This window comes from Panicum hallii, chromosome 3 (genome assembly GCF_002211085.1).
Source record: "Panicum hallii strain FIL2 chromosome 3, PHallii_v3.1, whole genome shotgun sequence".
Classification (NCBI taxonomy): Eukaryota; Viridiplantae; Streptophyta; class Magnoliopsida; order Poales; family Poaceae; genus Panicum; species Panicum hallii.
In genome coordinates, this window is record NC_038044.1 from 7,290,101 (window position 1) to 7,314,475 (window position 24,375).

The 24,375-nt window shown below is 43.6% G+C and overlaps 2 protein-coding genes across 3 annotated transcripts; one reads left to right on the forward strand and one right to left on the reverse strand.

Moving 5' to 3' along the window:
* Nucleotides 1-14,785: 14,785 nt before the first annotated feature.
* On the forward strand, nucleotides 14,786-18,962 carry LOC112884932 (putative uncharacterized protein DDB_G0277003). Of its 2 annotated transcripts, none has more exons than XM_025950580.1 (10): nucleotides 14,786-14,996; nucleotides 15,528-15,597; nucleotides 15,741-15,872; nucleotides 15,954-16,017; nucleotides 16,111-16,189; nucleotides 16,280-16,364; nucleotides 16,866-16,922; nucleotides 17,179-17,295; nucleotides 17,442-17,512; nucleotides 18,488-18,962. In XM_025950580.1, exons 1-10 carry the CDS (start codon nucleotides 14,896-14,898, stop codon nucleotides 18,807-18,809), a joined length of 1,098 nt encoding a protein of 365 aa, XP_025806365.1. In that variant the 5' UTR covers nucleotides 14,786-14,895; the 3' UTR covers nucleotides 18,810-18,962. The 2 variants fall into 2 exon arrangements, with proteins under 2 accessions (XP_025806365.1, XP_025806366.1); XM_025950581.1 differs by having other exon boundaries at nucleotides 14,858-14,996; nucleotides 15,337-15,597.
* Nucleotides 18,963-19,163: 201 nt separating this feature from the next.
* On the reverse strand, nucleotides 19,164-23,182 carry LOC112884931. The gene is made up of 5 exons (XM_025950579.1): nucleotides 22,985-23,182; nucleotides 22,635-22,839; nucleotides 21,677-22,127; nucleotides 20,657-20,731; nucleotides 19,164-19,957 (listed from the first exon to the last, which is right to left on the reverse strand). The coding sequence occupies exons 1-5, from the start codon at nucleotides 23,048-23,050 to the stop codon at nucleotides 19,459-19,461; spliced, it is 1,296 nt and encodes a 431-aa protein (XP_025806364.1). The 5' UTR covers nucleotides 23,051-23,182; the 3' UTR covers nucleotides 19,164-19,458.
* Nucleotides 23,183-24,375: the final 1,193 nt, after the last annotated feature.

Sequence of the window (24,375 nt, forward strand, 5' to 3'; positions counted from 1 at the left end):
ATCGCAACTCTTTCTGATGTGAACATGGAGTAGCCACTAGATTCTTAAAGTGGAGTAAAGACTAATAGCTACTGTGCATGCCCGCCTATGTCAACCAGTCCATACACGTAATAAAGATATGAGAGCGCTGCAAAGTCCGGGAGAGTTTGGTTGCTGATTGACAGATCAAAATGCTGTCTATGTTGAACTAGGAAATGCATGTTTGCTGTTTAGACACTCTTTGAATCGATGCCTTCCTCTTGGGGGGAGTGTCTCCGGTGTGTTTCAGGCTTTCAGACATTGCGGCCGGAAGCATCCGGGGGGAATACTACTACTGGAACCAGCTGCATAATGATGATAATTTCCTGGCAAATACTCCATATATATATATGTATATATGATTGCTCCTCAATTATGTATTTGGTGATGATGCTGAATGTCATGTTTGTTTTTCCATAGTACTATTTATTCGTGTGGTAGTTTTTCTAGATTAATTGCTGGAAACTCCAATGAGACAAACTTGTGCACATAGCACTTAAACTCGAAATATCGAACTTTGTAATAAAATATCAATGAGCTTTATTGTCTTAGATTCAAGAACTTATTTATACTTGAAACCAGCAACTTGGGATTGATTCTAGAACCCTACTTGATGGGGTGTCATCTTTGCCATAAACTGGCGGCATTGTGATGAAAGCATTTCCAGCTCAGCCTTTTTAAGATAAACTTAGAGATTATGAAGTCTTGATGGGGCGTGGAAGTTATTGCGCCAATTTATTGTAACACATATCATAAAGTAAGCATGTTACAAGTCTACACTTTTTTATGCAACGGCAAACTACTAGCTAGTACATTCGCAAGGTATTTTGTAAGGCCACCTCTCATTGAAGAAAACAGAACTTTCATGCTAGTTACACACTCAAAAGAGGTGCGGTTTATGTGCATCCGCTTTTAGTGAAGCGTGTTTACAATAGCACGAAGTTTGCAATGAAGTTGCTCATAGGTGCAGTCTTGGCTGACCATTATATTGAGTGGATGTTGGTCCTGCAGTAAAGGTACACCAAACTGGGTTCTTTTCCTTCTTCAATTTGTTGACAGTAACATAAAATGAGCATTTTACAAATCTACATTCACAGATATCATATCATAGAGCATCTTTTCCTTTAAGAAAACAAAATTTGCATGCCAGTTAGAGACCCACACTCAACTGATAAGTTGAAGTACACGACAGCGAACTTGTCCCCAGATTCGGATCGGCCGATCAGGCTATTGACACAAAACACAACGGTATCTAATAGTTTATACAGACTGCAGAATGCACGGACGATCACACCCGATTCAGGACAGGCAATGAAACACCAAGTTATGCCTACACACATACGCATAGATGCATGTCCGATCAAACGTTTATTTACATGATCTTTTGGCCGTGATCGTCGACAGTCCCTCCCTGGAACGCCGCCCTGTTCCTCCGGATGAATTCCTCCGCCAGCTCGTTCACGTCAGGCACCGCCGCCTTTCCGCTGGCGGCGGTGGCCGGAGGGCCGCGCGGAGGCAGGACGATCGCCGCCGTTGTTGTCGGTGGTGGCGTTACTCCGTCCACGACCACCTCGATCTTCTCCACCTCTCGACATGGACCTCGCCGTCCACGACCACACGCGCCGCAACATTGTTGTTGGCACCTCGCCACATCTTGGGCAGATTATTAATTACTCCACTATTCTTCTTCTCACCCTTCTGATCGCGATCAATCGACGATGGCGCACTCGAAAACTGCGAGATATGGAGATGGGTGATCCGCGACCGTGTTATTTATAGGCTCCAGCAGCTGCTTTGTGATGATGCAGCCTACTGTTGCTTGATCGGTCGTTGTGCGACTCTTTCCAACGATCGATCATGTGAACACAGGTTCAGGTTGGCAGATGCTGCCTGTAGATGGTTAAAGCGGAGTAGACTACCGTGACGTAACAAGGACGGCATGTAGTCATGCATCCGTTCAACACTTCAAATAACCAAGTCAGCACGTAAAGCTAGATAGACATGGTTGCAGAAAACGTGCAAGCTTAGGCACGAAGCTGGTGATGAGAAGTCCAATAGAGTTTGGTTTTTCACACTACTACAATAAAGCTCTACGCAAGCGGTCCGGTTAGCCTCTACACAAGCTCTTTCAGGAACCGCTTGAGACGCTCCGCTTGTGATGTAAAACAACATCTCAGGCGGTCGATCAAAACCGCTTGAGATAGACACACATCACAGGCGGTTTTTACCAAACAAACCGCTTGTGATAGGCCAACATCACAGGCGGTTTCTTCCAAACAAACCGCTTGTGATAGGCCAACATCACAGGCGGTTTGGTCTAAATGGACCGCTTGTGAGAAACAAACACTGAGCTTGTGTTTCAGAGACATCACAGGCGGGTTGGAAGAAAAACCGCTTGTGGTACGAACATATCACAGGCTGTTTATAAGCCAATCCGCTTGTGATAGGAACATATCACAAGCGGTTTTGAGCTGAGCCGCTTGTGATAAATTCATATCACAGGCTGTTTGTAAGCCAATCCGCTTGTGATAGGAACATATCACAAGCGGTTTTAAGCCCAACCGCTTGTGATAAATACATATCACAAGCGGTTTGCAAGCCCAGACGCTTGTGATCTAACACATCACAAGCGGTTTAATATGTCCAGATTCATATCCAAATTCAATTTGCATTCATAAATCATATCCAGATTCATACAGCAAATAGATATACAGATTCATACAAATCACAGATCACATTCACAGAACGACAACAGTAGTATTATCACCAAACCATAATTTACAGCAGCTCAAGTTCAAGTCCATACATCAACATTGAAGAACAGGCCACACATGACATAAGCTAAACAAATTCAAGGTCTAACACTGTGAGCTAGATTGTACAATTCTGGGAGATCAGACAACTTTCCCTTTTCATTGAAGAGTAGTCCATTTGGGGGAAGAACTTCACGGTGCAAAAAGGAAAGCAAGTCTCTTACAACCTTAGCCACGCCGACAGTAGCCATATCTCTTCCTTGCGATTCATCCTTGATGTTGGATTTAGAAACCTGGAATGAAAGCGAAAGGTGCTTTGTAATAGTAATGTCATGGGCTGCAATAAAAAAATTGAAACATAGACAATGATAGGGAACTTACATCCTCACGGTTGACACGACTCCATTCACATACATAATAACCGCACAGGACAGTACCAGGAGGTTGTTTCTGACTGGTTGAACATAATGATATTGACAAATTAGGCTTGTCCTCTGGATGCTCGCCGCCAAGATCTTTGTAATAAAAACGGTATGCGTTGCATATAAGAATACCATTGTGAGATTAAGACAATACATTTGCTAAGTTGTAAGTACAAGTGTAAAATAGTCATACTTCTCTAAAATCTTCAAGAAGTCATTATATGCATCCTTTTGCATTCTCAGCGAGTCGAAGACCATGGCTGTACCACTCTTTGGAAAGATCTTGATACAAATGTAGTGGTCACTACATATACATATACGAAAACACATGTTAAGATCACGATTGCCATAATTTGTAGTTCAAAACCATGTGGAGAACTTACTTAAAGTGGTGCGGAGCTATTATTAACTCCTTGCCATGTTGTACATGATTGTACATGGCTCGCCCGATGTATGCTGCCATTAGCCTCTTTTTTTTTCTTTGATTCTTTTTGACTGCTCTCTCAAATTCATCATCATCAAGGTCTTTGTATTCTTCTCCATGTCTCCGAACAACTTCTTTGTAGCGAGCTTGGGATATCATCAATGGATCAAGAAACCCTGTCTGAAGTTGTTTCTTCTTACCATCTATGTACTGCATCCTACATGTAAGAAGCAATAATTGTTAGAATCTGTGCTGTACAAAACTAACAGACATTAAAGTTTAGAGGTACTTACAAGCAAAAGAGGGTTAAGTAGTTGGTTTCCATCCTTTTTCGATGGTACAACGACCACAGATCGTCAAAGAATAAATACCGCACAGCATCTACATTATCTTTGCTCCAAAATGCATCATCTGGCACAACATATGAGAAGCCCTCGAGTTTGTGTTTGTTGCTAGCCACCATGTACCACTCATGCATTGTAATCTCTGCAGCCGACAACTTAGAAAGTTGCACCGTTGTCAAGAACGGCCTCCCATTCTCAAATTTAGGAGGAACATCCTCCTTCTTGTATATCGGGATATCGACTTTAAGACGTAATGAATCTCGAGTATGAATCATTCCATCTTCTTCCCATACCTCGAGCTTGTCTTTTAATTGGGACCGTGTGCGTACTCCACAAGATGCTGATTCTGCTTTTGACTGATCTGTCATAACTCTCTTCAACCTTTCCAAGTAGCGTGTCACAACTTCTGCCGGTTTCTTGACATTGTCAGTGGCTATTTGTTGATGAATTTTCTTTGAAGTACTTGGCCCTGCAACATTGGTGTCAACCTTTGCTTCCTTTCTAATGTCAGCATCAACATTCTGAGGAACAATTCTGTCCACATCCCCCTCCTCAACTGCCTTCTTCAGAGGTGATATGACTGTTTCACTAGTTTTGTGGGAGGCCGGTGCTATACTTTCCTGCACCATGGGGATTGAACTATCTTTCTGTTGCATGGGTGTTGAAGTTGGTGTTGGTGACTTATGACGCGATAGGGGGCTTGAGATCAGCTCATCACCCAACTTAATGTCGCGTCGATGCCAAAGGACCAACTTATTCACTGCTTGCTGCAAAGTCATGATCCCCTCAACTGGATAGTCTATCTCCCAATCTTCACAACCACTATCTGTGATCTCTAGAACTTGGACCACAGCATAGAATGGCGGAACAGGACTATCATTGCAGCAAAGCAGTCCTGGTTTTACCACACCAATAGCAGCCTGTTTTGTTTTTGTCCCAGATCGATTGATTGGAATATGAAGACGGCAAGGCGTGTCCTCAACAATGAAGTCTACAGGGAACTTGGTGCCCGATCCCAAGCTTTGCACAGATCCTACACTGCTAGGGACTAGAGGTGGACTCATGGGGCCTGGATGCTGTTCACTCGGTACACATCCTGTTTCCTTCATTCTCTTCATTGCTTCACTAATAGCCTTCTGTACCCTTTCATCAATAGCCTCTTCAAGGGTCCTTTTCGCCTTCTCATGTTTCCTGTATGACGATGCATACTCTGGAAATGCCTCTCTCCAGGAAATCTTAGAAGAGATTCCCCGAGCCCGTCCAGTGTGTTCAGGAGTGCCAAGTGCTGCAGTTAGTATGTCATTCTCCCTCCGAGGCTTAAACTCGCCCTTCTTTCTCTTTTCTGCATATTCTTGAACTTTTTCTGCAACTTCACCAACCAATTCTGGATGCAACAGTTTGCCCTCATTAGTCAAACCTGCACGAGCTAAGATCCAACGAAGAGCTCGCTCATCGATATCTTTTAATAATGGGTCCAAAGTGCCATTGGCCATAGCTTCCTCAATTATCCTGTTCCACTCCATTGCTTTAGGGAGATATCCGGTTGACCCGAGGCGATGGGGGTGTTTGTTCTTCTTTGCTCTCTGAGAATTAGTTTCGCTCAGCTCTTTGGCCTTCGGTTCGGTCTTCTGACGAACAAATTCCTCCCACTGAGCTTGTGTGATTTTCCCCATTTTCTTCGGCGGAGGAACCCTGTTCTTCTTAACAAAATCCCTATTCATCTCAACCTTCCACCCACGAAACCTCCTGGCCATAGCAGAGAGCATCGACTTCCTTACTGCATCCTCCGTGCCTTTCGGGACCCTGAATGACTCTGACATCTTAGCCCATAGCCTATTGCGGGTGTCCTCATCCAAATCCTTCCACTTCTTAAGTGTGATCGGCACTATATCTCTGACAATAGCCCCACAGGCATTTCGGAACTTTGTAACCACATCAAGTGGTTCTTCAGGAAACCCCTCTGCATTGAGCTTTGTTATGTACATGACTGCACCGGCCTTCAGCTGATTGGGACCTCGTGGCCCTCGTTTCCGCTTCTGTGAAACAGATGATTCAGCCACCGGAGCTTCCTCTGTGTTTCCCGTAGAGCATGCCTCCTCTTTTTTCTCTTCATTTGAGACCTATATATTCAAACAATTGATGGCCTTTAATATATGGACATATTTTAGATGCTACATAATTTAAGTTATCAGGCTGATTTCTATTTACCTCCTCTTCGTTGGGAATATAGTCAGCATCAAGCTCATCTGAAGTTTTTCTCTGTCTCGGAGGTATGGGTGTTGAAGGATTGTCATCACTAGGACTATCCTCCTCCCCGCTGCCTTCACTGGAACTGCTTGATGTCTGCCAATGGAGTCTGGTCGCGTCTTCATTAGATTTGTTACAGACACCGGTCAAGTCCATATCATCCATCCTAGTAACAAATACAAGCACTGCACATCAGTAGAAAAATTTAAGCTAATTCTATGTAACTGAAAAGGATGAATCAATGCAATTCAGAGCAAGAATACATGCTATCTCAGAACATAAGAGGCAGTTCATGCTAACAAATAGAGGTTAACATAAGAGGCAGTTCATGTATTGTTATCATCTAGGAACAACAACTGTATTCTGTAAAGGCCAGTGCACTAGAGCAGCATCTAGGAAGAACAATTGATGTACGTATATGTGAACTGTGAGGCAGAGAATCAACTACGAGAAGGCCCAGGAACAGGTACAACCGTGGCTGCACTGGGCTCGGGGACGGCGGTGCTCCACTCGCGGACGGCGGACGGCGGCACTCCGCTCGGGGACGGCGGCACTCCGCTCGGGGACGGCGGCACTCCGCTCGGGGACGGCGGCCCTCCGCTTGGGCACGGCGGCACTCCGCTCGGGGACGGCGCCCCTCCGCTCGGGGACGGTGGCCCTCCGCTAGGGCACGGCGGCGCTCCGCTCGGGGACGGCGCCGCTCCGCCCCCGAGCGGCGCTCCGCTCGGGGACGGCGCCCCTCCGCTCGGGGACGGCGGGCCTCCGCTAGGGCACGGCGGCACTCCGCTCGGGGACGGCGCCGCTCCCCTCGGGGACGGCGGCGCTCCACTCGGGGACGGCGGCGCTCCGCTCGGCTCGAGGATGGCGCGGCCCTCCGGCCGGCAAGGGGATGGCGGCGGGGAAGGACACGGCTGGCGCGGTAGGCGGGCGATGAAAATTTTGTCTGGCGGCGCGCCTCCGGGAGGGAGATGAAAATTTTGTTTGGGGCGCGCCTGCGTGGGACACATAGGCATCCATCTGTTCACAAGCGCTTTTTCCTTGAAGACCGCCTGTGATGCAGAACATCACAAGCGCTTTTTCCTTCACGACCGCTTGTGCCGTGGAACATCTCAAGCGCTTTTTCCTTCCCGACCGCTTGTGAAACAGCTTGCGATACGCTTTTCCTTCCCAAGCGCTTTTTCCTTCCAGTCCGCTTGGGATAACTTTTTTCAATTTTTGGTCTTATGAAATTTCGTTTCAGAATAATCTGTGTGTGAACGTTGGATAAATCTTTTGGTACAATTTCTACATATCATATAGTGCATGAGTGTCGCTGCATAGAGTTTTCATGAATTTTCGAGTTCGGTAACTATTTAATTGTATTTAAATGAATTTCTACATGCTTCTTGAGAGTAATTCGAACTTGAACTAAGAGTACAAACAATATGTCTCAAAAAATTCCTGAAAAATATATATTGTTTGATGTGTTATAGTATTGACTAATTTCCAGAAAATGATCCAAAATTTAATTGTTTGTTAACTAAAAAAGGTACCTTTGCTCTGTGTGATGGCAACAAATAAATCTTATAATATGGATCTTTTGTCCAAAAAATCTATAACTTGACATGGCATCATACTTTAGGTTACTGAACTCCTAGAAAAAAAATCACTTGATTTTGACAACTTTGGAAACACACTTGTTCATAGGATCATTGATTTAGTTCACTTTATATTAACCTTGTGACTCTTACTTGTGATCCTATGAACAAGTGTGTTTCTAAAGTTGTCGAAATCAAGTGATTTTTTTCTAGGAGTTCAGTAACCTAAAGTATGATGCCATGTCAAGTTATAGATTTTTTGGACAAAAAATCCATATTATTAGATTTATTTGTTGCCATCACACAGAGCAAAGGTACCATTTTTAGTTAACAAACAATTAAATTTTGGATCATTTTCTGGAAATTAGTCAATACTATAACACATCAAACAATATATATTTTTCAGGAATTTTTTTGAGACATATTGTTTGTACTCTTAGTTCAAGTTCGAATTACTCTCAAGAAGCATGTAGAAATTCATTTAAATACAATTAAATAGTTACCAAACTCGAAAATTCATGAAAACTCTATGCAGCGACACTCATGCACTATATGATATGTAGAAATTGTACCAAAAGATTTATCCAACGTTCACACACAGATTATTCTGAAACGAAATTTCATAAGACCAAAAATTGAAAAAAGTTATCCCAAGCGGACTGGAAGGAAAAAGCGCTTGGGAAGGAAAAGCGTATCGCAAGCTGTTTCACAAGCGGTCGGGAAGGAAAAAGCGCTTGAGATGTTCCACGTCACAAGCGGTCGTGAAGGAAAAAGCGCTTGTGATGTTCTGCATCACAGGCGGTCTTCAAGGAAAAAGCGCTTGTGAAGTTCTGCATCACAAGCGGTTTCCGTGTATCTCAAGCGGATTTTGGTTTATATCCGCTTGTGGTGTGTGTACATTATGAACTGGTTGGAATCGAGTTGCAGAGGAACCCTTTCGAGTTTCTACCGTTGCCTAACAGCGCCGCCAAGGCTGCCGTTGGCGAGCTGCCGCCGTCCCTGCCCCGAACGCCGCGACGTGGGACGAGCTGCCGCCGCCGTTCCACGAGCGCCGCGGCCCCGAGCGCCGCGCCGTCCACGAGCGCCGCTGTCCCCGAGCGTCGCGCCGTCCACGGGCTGGCGCCGCGGGCCCCGAGCGCCGATTCGTGTCCACGAGCTGCCGCCGCCGGCCCAGAGCGCCACGCCGAACGTCCACGAGCTGCCGCCGTCCCAGAGCGTCGCGCCGTCCAGGAGCTGCCGCCGTCCCCGAGCGTCGCGCCATCTACGGGCTGGCGCCGCGGGCCCCGAGCGCCGATTCGCGTCCACGAGCTGCCGCCGCCGGCCCAGAGTGCCACGCCGTACGTCCACGAGCTGCCGCCATCCCAGAGCGTCGCGCCGTCCAGGAGCTGCCGCCGTCCCCGAGCGTCGTGCCGTGTACAAGCTGCTGTCCCCGAGCAGAGCGCCGCGCGTCCACGAGCTGATGAACCGACCCCAAGCCGCAAGGTATCCTCATCAAATTTGTCTGTTGCTTTAGTTTATGCACATTCGTTCATGATTTAGTGATCGAATTCAATTAATTAGGGGTTTTTGTAGTTCATGGCATAGAATTTTGAAGATTCAGACTTCTGTCATGTACCTATCGATATGATCTTGTTTCACTGTCATGTACCTATCGTCATATGGTCTTGAATTCAATTTACGTTAATCAATATAGGGACAGGCAATGGACCGAGGTTGGATGTACAATGTGCCAAGACCACATCCGTCGTACATTCGAAATGTCAGAAGCTTTATTGAAGCGGCCAACAAGCACGCGAATATGCGAAAAAGTAAGGAGATATTGTGCCCATGCATCGATTGTGATAATAAGGTAGCTTGGAGAGATACAGGAGCAATCCAATCACATCTGCTCAAAAGAGGGTTCAAAAACAATTACACGATATGGACAGAACATGGTGAGCTGGATCCGTGTGAAGTGCTTGGTAATGACGAAAGTGCTGTGGGAATGTTAGCTAAAAAGGATGGTAAAGTGGATTCTGTGGATGCCAATCAAGATTTTGTAGAATTTGATTGCGAAGACATGTTGCGCCATATGGATCCAGAAATGTTGAGTTCTATGGGATCACAGAAGAAAGATCTACCTAAATTGGAGGGTCTGGAAAGTGCCTCAAAAGAACCTTTATATGATGAATCAAAGGGCTGTGACAAAGAGTTTACTACACTGCGTACAGTTCTTGAACTTCTTAAGTTGAAGGCTAGCGCCGGATGGTCTGATACTAGCTTCACAGATCTTTTAAAATTTCTGTCCCAACTCCTACCAAAACCCAACAAATTACCAACCAGCACTTATAAAGCGAAGAAGCTTATATCTCCCGTAGCTCTGGGTGTGCAAAAAATTCATGCATGTCCGAACCATTGTATTCTGTATCGTGGCGAGTTTGAGAACGCAACAAGATGCCCAGTTTGCAATGTTAGTCGATACAAGAAGAGCTACAATCAAGAGTGTGTGAACAAAATCGCAAAGATAAATAGAAACAAGAAAGCCGCTATCGGACCTGAAATTGATGATGACACTTTTGATGACATGGATGGCAAAAGGAGGTCAAAGATCCCAGCTTTGGTGATGTGGTATCTTCCAGTAATTGATCGCTTGAAGCGTTTGTTCTCGAACCCTAGGGAGGCTGAGCTTATGCGCTGGCATGCTGAAAGTTGCAAGCAGAATAACAAACAGATTCGACACCCTGCCGATGCATCACAGTGGAAAACTTTTGATCATTTGTATCCTGAGTTTGCCAAAGAAATCAGAAATGTAAGATTTGCTTTGGGTACAGACGGAATGAATCCATTTGGTGAAAAAAGAAGTATACATAGCACCTGGCCCGTGACTCTGACGATGTACAACCTTCCGTCATGGTTGTGTCACAAAAGGAAGTACATTATGTTGACTATTCTTATTCAAGGTCCGAAAGCAGCTGGTGTTGATATTGATGTGTTCCTGGAACCTCTTATGGAAGATATGGCGAAGCTCTGGAATGAAGGAGTTCGAATATGGGATGAGTATCGCCAGGAGTATTTCAACCTAAGAGCAATTATATTTGTTACCATCCATGATTCTCCCGGGGGCGCCACACTTTCAGGGCAAAAGACCAAAGGAAAGAATGGTTGTGTAGTGTGCGTGGAGGGAACTGCTTCCTTATACCTTAAATCATCCAAGAAGTTGGTGTTCATGGGACACAGACGGTTCTTGATGAAGCAGCATAAGTACCGAAAGATGAAAGAGGAATTTAACAATGAACTGGAAAGTGAAGGTGCACCAAAGCCTTATAGCGGGAAACTCATTTTTGAAATTGTAAAAAACATTCAGGTTGTATTCGGAAAGGGGAAAAAAACAAAGGAGAAAAGAGAAAGAGAACTGACCATTCAACTGACACAACTTTCAAGAAGCAATCGATTTTTTTCAAGTACCTCCCATACTGGAAGGATATGGAAATTTGCCACAGCATTGATTTGATGCATGTAACAAAAAATGTTTTTGATAGCATCATTGAAACCTTACTAGGCATGCCGAGTAAGACAAAGGATGGACTTAAGTCACGCCAGGACCTAGTAGATCTTCAAATCAGATCGGAACTTCATCCAGTGGATAGTGGCAAAGGGAAGCCTTACCTTCCCCCAGCTAGCTACAACTTGACAGTTGAGGAGAAAACAAAAATTTGCAAATGTTTGCGTGGGATCAAAGTGCCCACAGGTTTCTCATCCAATATCAGCAAACTAGTTAGGATGAAGGACTTGTCTCTATTTGGTTACAACTCTCATGACTGCCATATGATGATGACGGTGTTCCTCCCAATTGCGGTAAGAGCCCTCGAAACAGAGCATGTCAAAGTTGTCATCACACGTTTGTGTTACTTTTTCAATGCAGTGTCACAAAAAGTAATAGCTTTAGAAGACTTGGACTATCTGAAGGCATACATCATCGAGACTATGTGCAAGCTTGAAATGTGTTTTCCTCCATCATTTTTTGATATGCAAGTACACCTTATCATACATCTCGTGGATCAGATAAAAATATTAGGGCCACTTTATTTACATCATATGTTTCAGTTGGAGCGGTACTTGGCAGTGTTAAAAGGTTATGTGCGAAATCGCGCTCACCCAGAGGGTTCAATCATGGAGGGATACACTACAGAAGAAGTGATTGAGAGCTGTATAGATTACATCAGAGATGGAACAATGATAGGTGTGCCTGTACCTAAACATGAGGGCAAACTATGTGGGAGAGGGAGAATGGGCAGGAAAACTTTCCGCGTCGAGGATTACAAGATAGTACATTGTGCTCATGGTAGTGTACTACAACATCTCGCGATAGCCGAGCCTTACATTGAGGAACACCTAGATGAGCTTCGTAAAGAAAATCAGAACCGCACAGAGGACTGGATCATGAGGGAGCACAAACATCATTTTAGCGAATGGTTAATGGACAAAAACATCCCATCCGGAGACTCTTTGGAAGAGAAAACAATGAGGAATTTAGCTTCTGGACCATCGTGTTTAGTGACATCATGGCAAGCATATGACATTAATGGGTACACATTCCAAACTAAATCAAAAGACATGAAAAGTGTTGTGCAAAATAGCGGTGTTCGTATTGATGCTTTTGACCTACAGGGACAGAAAACCACATATTTTGGATTCATAGAGGAAATATGGGAACTTGATTATGGTCCGAGCTTGAAAATACCCTTATTTAGGTGCCAATGGGTACAACATCCCGGGGGGGTGACAGTGGACAACTACGGACTCACACTGGTAGACTTAAAAAGAAAGTAGGATATAAAGATGACCCGTGGGTTCTCGCCGAATGTGTTGCACAAGTGTTCTATGTACTCGATCCATCAAATGAGAAGTGCCATGTAGTTATTTCTGGAAAGCAAAAAATTGTTGGAGTTGAGAATGTGGGAGACGGAGATGAGGAATACAATAAGTATGAAGAGATGTCCGTCTTTAATGGTCCTGAGAGAATCAAGCGTGTGGAAAAGAAAATTGATAAGAACTTGAAACCATACATGCGGAAAAATGGTAGTTCATGAAAAATTGTATGAATCAAATTGTATTTGTCATGTGTCCGATCGACTATGTATTGTGGTTACCAATGAATTTAAAATCTCTCAAGTTCTCTATGTGTGCTATTTAAATTCATTCACATATATATATATGGTGGTTTTCTACTAACAATATAAATGCTCATGTTGATGCTAAAGGTCACGGTTAACTGATTTGTTTTGCCTATATGTGCAGCAATGCCCAGGAGAGGTCTCAGCTAGAAACTTCATTTGTTGGAGCTCATTATAGTGTTACATATTAATTTGTTACTTGTAGATTATAGAAATTTCCCTTCTGTGATTCTGTATTTATCTATATTGGACTTGAAAGAATATCGATTCTGTGATTCTGTATTGATCTATATTGGACTTGAGTATATTTCATTCTGTGATTCTGGACGAAGAGCCTCTGTCTATGCAATTTTACTCGGTTTGGTATTCACATACAAGCGGTCCTATTTAGCTTGACCGCTTGTGATACGTATCCAGCATCACAAGCGTTCCCTGTTACAGACCGCTTGAGATATGAATACATCACAAGCGGTTAAGATTCTAAAACCGCTTGTGACACATGTCCCGCATTACAAGCGTTTTGTATTGCTGACCGTTTGTGATTTCAAAATTATATCACAGCCGGTCAGGTTAAAAACCGCCTGTGATGGTAATAAAGTCACAAGCGGGTTGTCTTATAAACCGCCTGTGATGTTGACGCGGATATCACATGCGCTTTTTAATTTCGGACCGCTTGTTATACTTAAACATCACAAGCGGTTTGAATGGCCTGGCACATCTCAAGCGGTTCTCTAACCTAGCCGCTTGTGATGGAAAAAGGCTACCGCTTGTGTAGAGCCATATTGTACTAGTGTCAGAGTGACAGAAATTGAAGGACGGATCGATCGAGTGGCTGGAAATGCAGAATCATCGGCTATGTAGGAGAATGTGCCGGGTTTGGATTGATTCCTTCCTCTCGGAAGAAATCAGAAATGTGAGCGTATTTCAGGTATTGTTGTGGGGCGGTGTACCAGCTGAATCCTGAATGCCGATCTCCCGACAAAAGGCTACGGTATTGGTACCCGATTTCCATTCCGCGTTTAGGTATTACTTGCAATTGAAATATATGCATCTAAATTTTGAGTATCATTCTCTCTTCGCATATTGAAATTGAACATTAAAACAGGTTCACCATGAGCGTGAGATCTGGGGAAGGTTATAGATCACATAGGCTAATGGCCGGAAGTCGTCTTATCAAACACACTGAGTGATATCCGAACAATTATTTTCTTATTAAATATATTTTTATTATTAGGGAGATTTTTTTTCCTGATGAAAAATTAGAAGAATTTTTTTCCAAGTTGGAAAGGAAAATTCTTACAGAAAGAAGGAACCATTGTTATGTTCTAAAACAAAATGCTCCAGCCGGAAGAAGTAAAAGAACATTTTATCACAAGAAAACAAATTCAGATTTATTTCTTTTAACCTGTGCAACAGAATGACTTTCAATACCTTATGCGATGTCTCCGTACACGGACCAGATTATCGACGACGAGACGTTGGTCTGTCAGTAGTGGTGGTCTACCGTATTTTCGGAAAAAAAAAAGGCCAAAATCATGATGTAGGTGTACTCTTTTCATCCCGTAAAAAGTGTAATCCTACGTTTAAGAAATTTCATAAAAATACAATTATAGAGATTAAATCTAAACTGCCTGCCAAATTAAATTGTCCGATTTGATCTGCATGCCAAAACTAATTATATATAATAAATAAATAAGGACATGAAAGTAGAATTGCACTCCTGGGAGTACTCCTTACAAATCGGCCCAATCTCACCGCATGAGTAGGAGGACGGCCCGGTCCGTACAGCGTCTTCGTGTCGCCTTCCGTTGCCCTGTCGGAACTTGACGCCTCTGTTACCCTGTCGGCCCATCCTTCGCAAAGCCGCCGCCGCCGCTTTCGCCGTTTCGCGTTCTCCTTCCGTGCGCGCGCACATCTCGAGTAGGCCACTAGGCACCAGAAGCCCATCCAGTCGCCGATGGCTGGCGCGGCGGCGCAGGACGCTGCCGAGCAGCTGCTGCACCTGAAGCTCGCGTTCCTCGCCGGGGAGCCTCCCGCCTGCGTCCTCGCACTCGCCAGGTACGCGCCACCGTTGCCGTCAAAATCGCAACGGCACCCAGAGGTCTCCCGCTCTGCGGCTCCCTCTCCCGATTGATTCGTGGTTCGGGAAATAGTGACAGCCGACTGGTACAGCCTTTTGGTTCAGTCTGCCAAGGATGTCTGCAGTGCTAGTATTGGTGCTCTGAGACTGCTTTTTCGTCGCTGTTCAGAGCAGACTTGGTGGATCTGCAGCTAAAGATATGCTAGTGGTAGTGGGAATCTAGTTGACCTGCAGGTCATGCAGATGGCTAGTTTGGTTCGTAATCGGCTTCCAATGCTAGCCATGTTTGACTTTATAATCTACTACGCATCTTGACAGATTTGGTACAGATTCAAATCCCACAACAACGTTTGAGTGACTTGCAGCGGACTGATTTGTTGGCCATAAAAATGCCATGCAAGCCATGAATACGCTTCAAGTTCAAAGGAGAAATAGTTTTGTGTTTCTTTTTTCCTCTCAAAAATTATATGTTGATACATATTTATGCAAGTGTTTTATTTGGTTTGCAGAAAAGCTGGGGGAGGTTCTATCACACCACATGTCCAAAATTTTCTTTTGGAGAATTGCACTGGCACTAATGTAATTATTTTCTTCTTGTCTTGTAAAATTTACTCAACCAACACAGCAAAGATATATGTTTTGTATAAGAGAAGCAACACATAATTTATTTGAGAAAAAAACTAATATAGTGTTGTTATAAAAGTTTCCCATTATTGATACAGGTAGACGGACGCCAAAACTTTACTTATACAACAACTATTTTTAAAAGGATTATATCTGAGGTTGAATTATCATCGAGCACTGTGATTGATGGACTCTATGAGGAATTTGCTCAGCGTATGTTGTCCAAAGCAGTATGTAGATTTTATTTTGTATTATGTTCCAATAATTGATAACCATTGACACTATACTCAGATAGTTCATGTTGTGTGCAGAAAGATTCATTGTTAAATAAGACTGATCATATCTATAAAGAGATATCTTTTCTTTCTTCTACAAGTGAGTTACCAATTCCAACTCTTTACTTTTCTTTGAGAAATGTATAAAATTAATTATAATGATCTATAATAATAACCTTATTTACATATGTAGATGATAATGTTTCCTCAAGGCTAATAAGTGTTGTTGCTCGACTATCATGTTCTTCTAATATGCTTGAAGGTGATACAGGGTATGATGTCATTAGACACTTCAGATTTCTGTCTCCAGATATTCTATCAGGCTACTTTCATTGTTATTGATTGGTACCGTGGCTTTTCAGGTGCTCTCTTTGGCCATCAAGTCTATTCTTGTCAGAGTTTATTCTTTCATACCCTGAAATTTTCTCCACAAAGTGTTGCTTTGAGGTAAAGTGATTAATTTACTATTGAAGTGAGATACATTAATCGTATAAACTCATGCAAGGAAATTTACATAAATATGTTCAGGTCTTGCATAGATACCCTTTCAAATAATTACGTTCTATCAAAGAATAATGCAAGTTTATTCAATCCTTATTTATGGTAAACCATGCTATGATTAGCAACTTAATAGGAGCTGGTGTGGGAGCTCTGCCGAACAGGCCCTAATAGGAGTATTAGTGTTTTTATAGGTTCCATTATATGCTGTTTGCACCACCATATAATCCTTTATTTATAAACATGTGTTAAGCAAGATGCATCCTCGTGAAACTAATCTTTTATTCCTTTCATACTTTTGTAGTAGTACGAACCATGTGCAAAGTTACCTAAATGTTTTTCTACACACAATCAGATAGGTAGTTCTGTTGCTATTTTTCTTTGCATTTGAGGAGTATTCTCATGATTTCTTAAATGGCAATATTGCTCTAATATTTGCATGATAAGCAGCTAGGTTCTGGTGTCGGTTTGGTGGGTATTTGTCTTAACTATGTCGGTGCCTCTAAGGTATGTAATAATGCTACTCTCTATTAAAAATAATAAATATCATATCATCTATGGGTCAGAAAGTGAATCATGCATTATTTCCTAAATTGGTAAAGTGGGGATGCATATGTAATTTTAATTGTTCAATTTTGAGTGTCTGCGTGGAGCTAAAATGAGATTAAGCATGAATTGTTCAGTTCAACTATGTTCATAAGTTTTTAGAAATCAAAGATTAGTTTTAAATTAAATATTTCATGTAGAATTGTGTAATATGCAGGTTATTCTTACTGATGGTGATACATCTACACTCACAAACATGAAGGAAAATATGGAATTGAATAACTTATGCATTGAACAGGAACATTCTGAAGTGTTAAAAGAAAGTAAGAATAAGGTTAGTTAGTTTCCTTGCATAATTCAGAGTAATGTGTGCAGATCTTTTCTTACATAAGTTTACGTGCACCAGTTCAATTAGATGGCTCTCGTTAAGCATTTAATAAATGCATTATTAGCTTAATGACAATGCATTGTGGCATGCAGGTAGAGTGCAAATATCTTTCTTGGGAACATGTGTCTGAAAGTGATTTATGGGGCTACCAGCCAGACATAGTGTGAGTATAGAAACATATTTTTGTAATATTTCATTGTACCAGTTTATACACACAATCATAATCATGGGAACTGGGAACCAGGATATTCATCTGAAATTAGATCTGCAGTTTTTCATATAGCCCCTGATACACAATAGTCTTGTTAAGGTACTTAGTAATGGTAATATGGTAAAAAAATAGCTGTTGAGATCATATATCTGAAGAGGCATCTTGTAAAAGTTGTGATCAAAAGTGATGCTTCCATTAAACTATTTCGTTATGATATGAAATTCTAACAATATTTCTGATCAGTTTTACACCTGAAAATAATTAGTGATTCGCACTGTACAATTCATTAGTAGTGCCAATCAGAATTTATCAGGGGCTTTTGTGTGGGGACTTGGTGCTGTAGTTAGGTTGTTTTTATTGCATTAAGATGTTTATATCGCCTTTGCCTTCCCCTAGGACACCTGCAAAATGTTATCATCTAATTTCAATGAACAACTGTTATAGTGATAACTAAATTTGTGATCAATACTAGACAAGTTTATAATATGTTTAATAGTATTTAACATCAATAGAAAGGAATGAACTAAATAACTTAAAAGGGCATTCCTTCCTTTCCAGCATTAGGGAGAAACATATTTTAGTTGGGTATGTTTTGGTTGTTGTTTATTCTTAGCTCAGTTTCTATCTCTTTATTTTTCCTATTATTAGGTGAAGATTCCATAAACTTGTTTACCCCTAAACAGTGTTTGTTGTCCCTTCACTGGTTTTGTACCTGTTGAACTCATACAAATCTTGTGTTGCGGAGTTACTGGTATTCACTCCTTCCGAAGGGAGGACATACATTGTGAACTCCTGCGAGAGGGAGGCATACATTGTGAACTGCAGTAGCCTGTTTAGTCTGATAAAAATTATCTTGTAAAGTGGGTAACAGAACGCTTCACTGCTGTTCGTGCTGCCTTCCTTTCATCTAACGTTCTCTTTTCCCAGTCTTGGGGCAGATATTATGTACGATCCAGTCTGCGTGCCGCACCTCGTTCGAGTACTCTCAATGCTGTTAAGGCGAGACAGAAGACAAGGGGAAAACAATGGAAAATCTGGTGATGAATTTCAAACAGAGGGTCCCGTCGCGTATGTTGCGACAGTTGTTCGAAATGCAGAGACTTTCAACTGCTTTGCCAAAGCAGCTGCTGACGCCAAGTTGTCTGCTATAAATATTGCCAGCAGTGCGGCTCCTTCAAATCTTCTCCCCTATATGCTATCATATGATAGATCAAGTGTGCAACTTCTTAAAATTACTTCATTGTCATAGAATTGATAAGAAAAAACTTGTATTCTTTAAGTTTCATCATCTCAACTCTCATTGTAAGGGATCAAACATGTCGTTTACATTTCAAATGCTTCCTCAGTGTTCGTTTCTGAGAGTCCATACTATCGAAGGAAATGGAATAGTGCAGTTGTTTTTTGCCTATGAATTATCAGTGTTCGTTTCTGAGAGTCCATACTATCGAAGGAAATGGAATAGTGCAGTTGTTTTTTGCCTATGAATTATGCTGCACAATGGAATTCATTGTTGAATTTCAAAACAACGTTAGATCCTACCAGGCATCAAAACAACTGCTAATAGAAAAAAGAAATGCAGCAGTTAGGACACAACTGCTTGATAGAATATGAATATGTTCTGGCATTAATTATTCATTGCTCACAGAGATAAGAAAAATTCATCTTTCATATACACCAAGCTCCCCGCAAAATTCTGTACAATTTACAACTTGGCTTACTTTCTACAGGATCAATGAGAAACTAGAATCATGACTTGGACAGTTGGAACTTAACCCTACAGAAGCACTACTCCTGAACTGAAAAGGAGGATGAATTTAGTCCTACAGAAGCAGTACTCTGAGCCAAAAAGGTGATTGTGTATCATGGTTGGGTGGGGGAAAACTAACAAAGGTAACTGCTCATGCAAACTTCAATGCAGTTATAGCCAAGAGAGTTATGGCTCTGAAGAGAATCTCGTTCATGCTTTTTTGTATTCTCACTGCGACCTCATCCTCCTCGATATTCATGTTACTTGGGCTTCTGAAAATGCTGGCAATGGTGTCACGTAAACCATTGACTGCCCAGGAGAGCCAAAAGAGCCCAAATCCAACACTGGTGCTTAACAGTCGAGCAGAAGCAAAAGGAGTCCTCATGCCGGTAGCCATCTTGCACATAACTGACAGAAGAATAGCCAAGCCAGTTCCAGCAATGCCAATAGAACACTGTGTCAAAAGTTCGGTGATCTCAGGACCAGCTTTTTTCAGTGAGAGAATTGTTGAGCTGCTTTTGTCCTTGTCCAGTAAGATGGATAGAAATGCTTCGCTAGCATGTATATAGTTTCTCTGATACAGTTCACGTTCTTTGATGTTTTTCCCCCTCTGTTTCTTCTTTGATGAAGATTTTGACTTCACCTCAGCGCTGCATTTTTTTTTCAAAAAAGGCATATTAATATCTTGCTATTGTCTAAAAAGGTGCAGACAGAAATAATTGTACCAGAGCATAAAGCTAAATGTTCAAAAGTTCCTGTATGTAAATTTAAGAATTCATTTTGCACATTACAGATTTAAGGTTAAATGGTTGGTCTTCCATGCAATTGGTTAGCCCTAAAACAATGTATCTCACATGGTACTGGCATACCGACCATACTAGTTAATGCATGAAACAAAAAAATACTAGCTAGTAAAATGGTAGTAGATAAAGATGAATAAACTTTAGAACACTTGGTTAATTCTATAACCTCTTAAAAAATGTTCAAATAACAACAGGACCCTGCTTTGGTGAGTGCCAATTTTCATAGGAAGTTGCTTAATTTTAATATCCTCTTGTAACATGCAGCATATATGCCTGATACTCTTTGTATCTACTATATGCTGCAAATGATAAGGTCACATCATTAGAATCAGAAGTTACTCTCTAGGATCTATACTGTGCTGCCAAGCAGCATATAAAAACATGTACAGAGAATTTAGACTTTTAAAATAAAACAAGTGAAACAAGAAAACAGCATGAAATATGTCAGAACTACCAATATTTAGAAGCAGCAATATCTAGTCGCATATAACTGAAGAGAGGAAAAAAAAAAAGATCTGGAAAGAGGGGGCAAAAAGAATGCAGTACCTTTTTGAAACATCGGCCGCCGTGCTTGCTAAATTTGGATTGGATACTTGGCTGTTAGCCCGAGAACGCCTTTTCCTGCATATGCAAAAATATGCATGTCATGTAAATGGCACAACTGAAAACGTAGTAGTAATAGTAAAGGAGGGTACAGTAATAGTACAGAAATGAACCATAAAATTTAAATATAACAACCAAAACAATGAATATTAGTTTGTAACTTACAAACAGATCATTGACAGGTCCAGGAATTGCATCATACAGGTTGAAGGGTAATTTTAAGAGAGTTAGAACGCCCCACCTAGCCAACCCGACCATAAAACCCAGGTGTTATAGTGGGAGGGGTGGGGGCCTTTATCCTTGGTCCAACATTCCCCTACGGCGTGCGAGTCCGGCGTAGCCCGCAGCAGGTCTCAGCACACGAGAGACGCAGGGGAAATCGCGCAGCGGAAATGCGTGGCCGGGAGGGATCGAACCCAGGACCTCGGCTCTGGTACCAAGTTAGAACGCCCCACCTAGCCAACCCGACCATAAAACCCAAGTGTTATAGTGGGAGGGGTGGGGGCCTTTATCCTTGGTCCAACAAAGAGACTAACATATTTCATGCGCTTCTTACTGCCTAGTTATGTATTGTTACTGTCCATGCTTCTGGCGTGTTAATTGATGCAGGAATATTTAGTTCTATACTAATTATCCATGAGCTTATTAGAGCATAATGGATATATTATGCATCATATTAACCCATGTGCAGATGACAAAGGAAAATTTAGAATACCGCATCTTGCTATCCTGATTCCTGACATAATTAATGAGCAAGCTGTAGCAAGTTAATAGTTCTCACAAAATATCTTTGACAGAAAAGGAAAAAAAATTATTGCCAGAAAAAAGGGGGGAAATTCTTGACACCAATCAGAAGCAAAGTCACCAAGAACACTCACAACATTATGAACGCTCACAACATTAGATAAATTCTTAATAGCAGTTCAGAGATAAACATTCAGTAATGATGCTTCGCAATATTACCTCCCAAAGTATGGAACTAGAAATGCAGTCTTGCAGCCACTTGTTTCACGTTTAGACATGTTGAACTCTAGAAGAAGTGATAATAAATCTCTCATCTCATCTCCATGGCCAGCGAATAGGATCCGGCCATTTTGATCGATGGTAAGAGCAGAGCCATGGGACTGAACAAAGTCCATAAGAGGATCAGGGATGAGAAGTTGTTTCTCTGGAAGATACTGTTGGGGCTCATCCAAATCCAACCCAAACTCACAGATAGTTAACTTATCATCCGGTATATATGGTTGACTTCCCAAGTTGATTGCTAGAATCTGTTGTCCGGTGAATTCAGCTAGCAAGGATTCATCAAGTTCTTTCACGTCAGCCCCTGACATCAGAAACTTGAGGATTTTCTCTTGCCTTGCACATTGCTCTGCAATCCCAAGGCTTAGTCGAACTGAATCTGGGTGAGAATCTGTTACAAAGACATTCACATGAGACGTGAGATGATGAGCATCATAAGAGGCTGCAAGATCATTTTAAACACGCTACTCGGTACTAGTGTAACAAAGAATCAAGCGGAAATTGCCTCCATAGCATTTTTCTGAAACTCAGTTGTCAAGGTCAAGCATGGCATAGCATGAATAACAACTGTACTAGAACCCTTCTCTGTGCAAGGTGAAGAAGATTCATCGATTAGTAAGTCAATATCTAGCTAAGGCTCATGCATGTTATTGTTCTATTTGTATGAATGAGCAAGCAATGACCTTTTTTGTTTCAAGTTTTCAGTTGCTTTGCGTAGAGAAGTGCAGTGTTTTATTCAAAGACCCAGGCTCACATATCTGTATGTGTCTGCCTGTAACAGAACATTAAACTGTGCACAGTAGTAGAGAGCAAGAACACATTGACAGGACACCGGAGACAAATAGCAGCAGCCGCTAGAGGCAAAATGAGCCATGCGAACCGGAACCCACAAACGAACCTTGCACGTCGATGAGCGTGGCCGCGTCGGGCATGGCGAAGGCCTGGTAGGCGGCAGGCAGGGCCTGGCCCTGATGACCGCCAGGCACCATCATCTGCACGGGCAGCCCCTCGAGGTGGTGCTGCGGATGCTGCAGCGGCGCGCAGAGCTGCGCGGCGGCGTCCTGCGGCCTCTTCCCCTGGAACGGCAGCACGCCATGGAGGTCCTGCAGCGCACATCCGCACGTGAGACACCGCACGCCGCGGCGAACCGATCAGGCCACGGGCCGGCGCAATTCAGCCTGACCTGAGGCCAATTGCCCAATTACGCGCGGGAGGGGGGGGGGAGAGCTCGGGAGCAGGGCCGCGTACCTTGGACGGCGGGAGGACGACGGGGGAGGCGGCGGTGACGGCGAGGAGGGACAAGTCCCCCACCATCCCTGCTCTGCTCGCGAGCAGCGGGGCGACAGGAGATAGGAGGGGTGCGACGGGGCAGCGGGCGCGCTGCGGGGTGTAGGGAGGATAAAAGCGGGCGTTTACCGGGGCGAACGGGTGGAGGCGGCGACGCCGGGGCGGCGTGGAACGACGGGGGCGTCAGGATTTTGCCCGGCCGTGGCGTGGGGAATCGCGGTGGATTTTGGCTGGGCGGCGCGGCTCGTTCTCTCTCCCTGTGGTGCGCGAGGAAGATTCGCGAACTGGAGGCCGCGACGGGAAAAAGTCGTCGTCAGAGCACACGCGGCAGCGCGGGGCCCACTGGGTGGCCCGCGTGGCTGCGGCCGCCGTGGACCACACCCGGCGGGTGATATTTTTGCCGGGCTCGGCTGGCCTGTGGCTGGGCACGGGCCCTCGTCGTCGTCTGGCCCCCTGGTCGGCCGTTTACTCCTTCCGAGTTCCTACCACGGCTATGGTGATCAATCCATCTCGGCCACACGTTGCAAATCAGATGTCTGATAACTTTTCCTGACCTCCCCCCTCTCTGTGGGCTGTTTTGTTGAATTGCAAAGCGCCTCCGGCGGTAGCCAGCCGTGACGAAAACGATGGCTTTGGATGGCCATTCGAGAGGAATCGGGCGCTTTGCGAGCTGAGCGTGTGTTTGGTTTGGAGGTTTGGAGATGCGTTGAATTCATCCCTAGTTTTTAGTTGGGTTTAATTTAGATTCAACCCACGTAGTGTGTTTGGTCAGAGGGATGGATTTAATCTAATTTTTTATTTGATTGGAGAAATTTATAGAGATGGAATAGATATCTATTTCACGCTATTAGCAGCAATAAAATATGAACCCCACGTATCATCCTATGTTATTTTTAATTTTTTTCCTCTATACCTTGTCTCCTTTCCCCATCTCGGCCCGCTCGCCCCCGTGCCTGCATCATCTCCTCCCGCACCCAGCCTTCGCCCACGACCGCGCCTCCACTCTCCGTTGCTGCTGCTCCTGCTCTCGCTCCCGCCTCCGCCCGCCGCTGCCCCTGCTCCCGCCTCCGCCCGTTGCTACCCCTACGCCGGCCTACGCCCGCCGCGGGCTCCCGCCGCGCTCGGCCACCGCCGCTGCCCAGGTCGTGCGCCGGAGCTGCTCCTCCTCCTGCCCACGCCTGCGCAAGCGTGCCGCTCGCCCGTGCTCCGCCTGCCTTATGAGACGAAGTAAGACGCTGTTCAAGTAGGTCTGAATAGTTCCTTCGTTTTGAAGGGACCAATCCAACCTGCATATGATGGAAATATTTCCATACAAATTGGATCCAACCACATAGGATTGCAACCAAACGCAT